We start from the raw sequence: 6,000 nt of genomic DNA, 5'->3' as shown, positions 1-6,000 counted from the left end.
GAGGGAGGGAGGGAGGGAGAGAGGGAGGGAGGGAGGGAGGGAGGGAGGGAGAGAGGGAGGGACAGAGGGAGGGAGAGAGGGAGGGACAGAGGGAGGGGGCCCTTCAATTTCACATCCATGGCCTTATGACTATTAACCTCACTGCCTGTTTCTCTCCTGACATTTTGGGAGGAACGGCGTATCCCCTACACCTCCCATTGTCTAGAGTAGGCAACTTCCACCCCATTCTCCAGGAGGGAAAGAGGGGAGGACCTCTGCCCTGCCACTCACTCCCAGGAGGACTGACATGGTCTTACACACGTGCCTGCTCCCTGCCCTGCGTGCAGAGGAGGCGCCTTTGGAACTGCCATCCCCCAACATGTAGGCTGGATGGGGCAGGCTTGGCCCTGTGCGGGCTGGGTGGATTGCGGAGGGCTTCAATCCATTTTTTTTAACACGGGAGTAACATATTATAAAGCCCATGAAGCTACTAATCCAAGCTCTGTTCTTGAATCCACTCTGCCCGTAAAGCAGACGAGTTGATATCTGCCTCCTTGACCCCCATGACCACCCCTCCATTCATCTGGAATCAGGGAGGGGGTGGTAGAAGAGATAGGACAAATTATGAACCTAAAACTCTGCCCCGGCCCATATTTATTTTGGTACTCAGCATTTCTGAAGAATTTATACCTTAAAGTCCCTGGACTCTTCCACCACATCTACATCCGGCCATGTAGGTGGGTGTCCTCACCACCGGGTGGGATTCAGAAAAAAAGAGATTCTTCCACCTGTGGGCAGCCTGGACGGCTCCTTTGTCACTCTTCTAGTCAGCATATCTGGATGGGAAACTAGACCCCAAGTTCCAGAGGCACCGAGAGTGCTGAGGGTTGAATTCAGAGCAACCGGAGCAGAAAAACGTAGGGACTGGATTATAGCAGAACTCATTCCTCTCACAGAATCCCAGCGCCCCCATCAGCTTCAGAGGCAACAGGCCAATCGAGACGGCGGCCTTTGCCTCCGGTGAAGTCGGCGCACTCATTGGGCAATGACTTCCATTTTCCACGGGAGGAAGCCGAGGCTCAAAGAGGGCAGGTTCAGACTCATAACCACACATCATCCATAAAGGAAAGAAACCGCGGAGGGCTCAGAAACTGTTGTATCCAGTCGGGCAACTTCCTGAGGGAGGAGATGGGAATTGTGTGTGCGTGTGTGTCTGTCTGTCTGTGTACGTAGGCCACTGCTTGCCCAGCCTTAGATGCTGCTTGCTCCGAGAGTTGGAAGCCTAAGGACTTAAGTGAGACTGGCAGGTCGGGAGTGACATGGGGCTGGGCAAAGGCGGGAGCCCCGGTGTGCTGGGGATGGGAGCAGGCTGGGCCAAGGAGCTTTCCTAAGATCCTTTCCTTTCCCCTGTTTCCCTGAAGCCATCAGTCACAGAAACCCACCTTTGATTTGTTCCACTTCATCTTCGAATGTCACTGAGCTCCTCCTCTTGGGTGGGCAAGTGTGGGAGGGAGGGTTGTCATCAGACGTGAAGTCTTCGAGCAGCATGACATCCGTTCCTAAAACCAAGGGCAGACTGTGCGCCAACAACAGGCAACACCAAGTCCTTCTCGCCACCTTTCTCACCCTCGCTCACACCCCTTGCGTCCCTCTCTCCCCTTTCATTTATTCAAACCCACAATCAGGTGCAACCAAGTGCCCTGCAGCATTTGCCCAGGACACACACTGTCTCTCATCCCATTTCAGGGAGTTTGCAGCCAGCCACTGGGGCTGCTTCAGACACACCAAAAATACAGCAGCGTTATCCAGGCGGACGGGTTACCCGCCACAGCGAGCAGACTCACAAGTGATGAGTCTGCCAGACCTGGAATGGGGAAGGGCAGTCCGGCTGAGTGGAGGAGGGGGCCCTATTAAAGGGGCTTTGTGTTCACAGTGATTCTTCTTACAGTTTGAATTTCTATCATTCTAGTTAAAGTATGCTGTGCTAAATAAACATTTCAAACCTGAACATGTAAAGTTCTTTGGGAGCCAAAAAGGGATTGAGAAATATGCCCCCCAAAAAGTGGGGAAAAGGCAGAAAGGAAGGAAGTCCTATGAGAGAGAGCTGGGCAGGCGGGCAGGCAGGGGCGGGGCAGGGGGACCAGTCTTGTTCTGTCTTAGTCTCCAGCTATCAGTCCTTCAAGGCCTTGGTGCTCAGGAAATTAGGAAGAAAGGGGAGCTGGGAGCTCCTCATATGTTTTTTTGTGGTACGCGGGCCTCTCACTGTTGTGGCCTCTCCCGTTGCGGAGCACAGGCTCCGGACGCGCCGGCTCAGCAGCCATGGCTCACGGGCCCAGCCGCTCCGCGGCATGTGGGATCTTCCCGGACTGGGGCACGAACCCGTGTCCCCTGCATCGGCAGGCAGACTCTCAACCACTGCGCCACCAGGGAAGCCCCCCTCGTGTGTTTTTGCAGAGCAACCTGAAAAGGCGTGTTCCTCTAGCGGACTTCACAACATGGTGGTTCAGCACACAGCTTCCCAAATCGGACAGATCTAGGATCACAGGCAGGATATTTAGTCCCTCAGCATCCTTCCATGCCTACAAAATGGGGATCGTAATTCTCTCTACCTCATAGAGTTGCTGGGAGGATTTTGAGTTGAGACGTGTGAAGATGTGACACGTTGCCTGGCGCACAACAGGTGCCTCATCAATGAAAGTCATCACTCGTGAGGACACGGCTAATAAACAGCGGGGCTGAAGCTCACACTCCGGTCTGTGTGACCCCCAAAGCCCATGCTCTTTCTTCTGCCTGCAACAAGGGTCCCCAAGCCCCAGGCCGCGGATCGGTACCGGGCTGCGGCCTGTTAGGAACCGGGCCGCACAGCAGCCAGAATGGTGGGCACGCGAGCGAAGCTTCACCTGCGGCTCCCCCATCGCTGGCATCACTGCCTGAACCACGCCCTCCCTGGTCCGTGGAAAAATTGTCTTCCACGAAACCGGTCCCTGGTGCCCAAAAGGTTGGGGACCACTGGCTTACGACACTGTCCCCTTACTCCTTTTTGCCTGGTCACCTCCTATTCACTCTTCAGGTTTTAACATCACTTCCTCAGAGAAGCTTTTCTAACACCACCCTCCCCCCCCGACAAGTTCTCCCCAACAGGGGGCACATACAACTCCGTTACGTGTCCTCACGGCACTCAGCTTCCCCTTTCATAGCTCTTATCACCCTTATAACCCTTACTAAAAGCAGAATTATTGAGGTATAATTTGCATCCCACACAATTCACCCATTTAAAGCACATGGGATGGCCGTCTTTCCCACTAGACGGAAAGCCCCATGAGGGCAGTTTACCACTACATCTCCGGAACCTAGCGCAGTGTCTGCTCAAAGCAAGGGCCTGGCAAGTAAATATCTGTTAAATGAATCAATGTCACTCTGCCTCTGGATTCCTGCTGGTTGTCTGAGAAGAGGGAGGGAGCCCGAGGAGAGACAGAGACCCTCCCGTCCTTCAAGTCGCAGCAGGGACTCGGGCCTACAAGGGCGGATGTTACCAGTGGTTCAAGCCTCCGGGCTGCCAGTGGGAGAACATCCTCAGGGAACGTTCTGCCTGCGGGGAAATGCTCCACGACAGGAGGCCTGGGCTGGGTCCCTGCCCACGGCCGGTCCCCCCGGAATTCCGTGACACAGGCTCAGGCCAAGAAACACAGGTCAAGGCAGAGAGTTTTCCAAAGGTCCCGGCAGGAGAGATGCAAGAGCAGGGAGGGAAATGCCCACAGACAGCCTGCTGTCGAGGGCCAGGATTTAGCACCCTCCCTTCACGCCCAGAACACGGCCAGACGGCAGCCCCGGGACGGGGTGCTTCGTCAGCTCCATGAATGACTGACGTAGGGACACCGACGGCCTCTGCCCACAAGCCTCTCATCCAGTCATGAACTGGCAAGCACGGGGTGTGGCACTTGGGTCCCCAGAGCGGTCGGCAGCAGACTGTGACATCACAGAGCCTGCCACTGGGGGGAGGAGTCCTGGGCCGGCACCATCCCCTGGGCCGCAGCTACAGGGAGGGTCTGGAGAATGCTGCTGGAGATGTGTTTCTTTGGGGAGACCGAGTTCCCCATAGGCATGTCGCAGGGCATCTAATGATGGTGACAAGGTATCCAACCTGGTTGGAGCTGCCCTTGATAGAGGGACGGCTGCCCCAGTTCACAAATGGAGAAACGCGAAGGTTTAGAAACAGACTGAGCAGCTTGTCTGAGATAACACAGCTCTTAAAAGTCAATTCGAGGGCTTCCCTGGTGGCGCAGTGGTTGAGAGTCCACCTGCCGATGCAGGGGACACGGGTTCGTGCCCCGGTCCGGGAAGATCCCACATGCCGCGGAGCGGCTGGGCCCGTGAGCCATGGCCGCTGAGCCTGCGCGTCCGGAGCCTGTGCTCCGCAATGGGAGAGGCCACAACAGTGAGAGGCCCGCGTATCGCAAAAAAAAAAAAAAAAAGTCAATTCGAGACTGAAAACCAAGCAGGTTGACTCCGGAGCCTGCACTGGACGATGGTTATTATAATTCGAGTAACAACTGACAATCACTTAGCATTTTAACTTTTCAAAGGCTTTCACTTAATTTGAATCTCACAACAACCCTGCATGGCAGAGAGAACAGGAGCTGAGATCCCCACTATAGAGAGGAGGAAACTGGGGCACAGAGATGCTGAAGAGCCGTGACTGGACACCCAGACCCTTGCCTCTCGCCCCTCCACACCCTGGGAGACATCCCTCTCCCCACCAGCTCCCACCTGGCAGGCACTGGGGAAGTGCGACAGGTGAGGGGCTTACCTGAGTCCTGAGAGCAGCTGAAGCCGGTGTCCCCCGTGCTGCTGCTGTTACCCAGGGGCTGCCCGCCTGCCATGAGTGCCGTGAGGTGTGGGGACAGGCCCAGGTCTGCAAGGCAAGGTCGGCACTGACTGCACAATCCACGGCCCACCCAGTCCCCAGAGGCCTCGCCTCCGCTCCCGTCCGCTCTGTCCTCCTCGCAAAGCGTGCTCTCCACGCACTGAGGACACGAAGCTCTTAGCTGCCCTTCCTTCACTTCGCCCCTTGTTCCTATCCCGGGGAGTCTGTGACAGGATTCACTGGGTCCCCCCAGAGGGGAAGCGCTCGTGACAAACGTCAAACACCAACAAGGCAGGTGGGAGAGGAAACGAGGTGAACAGTCCTGGGAGAAGATCTTCCAGTTAAACACGTGTTTAACTCCTGGGTGCGTGTTTAACTCCTGAGATCCTACCTGAATACCAAAAGGGATGTTTTTTGAAGAGGCCGAAACCCCCAAATGAAGAGGATGTTTGTAAGTTGGAAGGTGGGAAGTGGGCAGTGGAACTAGCCCAGGAAAGAGCTGAGGCTGGCAGAGGGGGAGGCCTGGAAGGAGGCCCCCAGAAGCTCAGGAACTGGAGGCCCGGAGTCTCTGCAGGCAGGTGGGGCTTGATGGAAAGTCTCTACAGGAAGCAGTGGGTCGCCTCCACTGCTGTTCCCAGTTCAGGGTCCAGGCTCCCGTTCCCCATGTTGGCAGGAGAGTGGGCAGAGTGAACTGGGGGACTCTGGCCTTAGCGACACCAGGCACATGGCAACGTGGCAAAAACCGAGGGAACAATGAGAGGCTACATAGTTACCAGTGGGAGCCCCACCCTACTGCCTCACCTAACCTGGGCAGGAGACCAGAGACCCCGTCTCCAGGGTAATCCAGCCAGCCAGAGGAAAAGCCTCACAAACCCCAAGATCTGGGCACCCTGTGAGACGGCCCAGTCCCATCACCGCCCAGGGCTTCCCGCCGGCTTTCCTGGGCTGACTTACTAACCGTGAGAGACAGTGGAGATCACCAGATACTTAAGGAAAGGCACTAGCAGAGATGGGGGAATAAAAAAGTAAGGGAGGAAGGAGAGAAAGGAGAAAAAAGGATGTCTCAGGAGACAATGCAGGGAGCTTCAGAAAACAAAACAGAATTCTAATTGGGTGTCCTTAGAAAATTGAGAAAATAATGACTCCATGAACAAAAG

At 55.6% G+C, this 6,000-nt stretch overlaps 1 protein-coding gene across 1 annotated transcript in view; it reads right to left on the bottom strand.

Moving 5' to 3' along the window:
- Nucleotides 1-6,000, bottom strand: part of GPR161 (G protein-coupled receptor 161) — a 48,491-nt gene that overhangs the window by 3,575 nt on the left and 38,916 nt on the right. The window contains exons 4-5 of the mRNA XM_029226846.1: nucleotides 4,787-4,891; nucleotides 1,422-1,538 (exon numbers count right to left, since the gene is read on the bottom strand). Of these exons, the coding sequence (XP_029082679.1) occupies nucleotides 1,422-1,538; nucleotides 4,787-4,891 (222 nt within the window). The remainder of the gene's footprint in view (nucleotides 1-1,421; nucleotides 1,539-4,786; nucleotides 4,892-6,000) is intronic.

This window comes from Monodon monoceros, unplaced genomic scaffold, assembly GCF_005190385.1.
Source record: "Monodon monoceros isolate NGI ecotype Baffin Bay Population unplaced genomic scaffold, NGI_Narwhal_1 Super_Scaffold_18, whole genome shotgun sequence".
Lineage (NCBI taxonomy): Eukaryota > Metazoa > Chordata > Mammalia > Artiodactyla > Monodontidae > Monodon > Monodon monoceros.
Note: the sequence above shows the minus strand (reverse complement) of the source record. Positions and strands in the feature narration are given on the sequence as shown.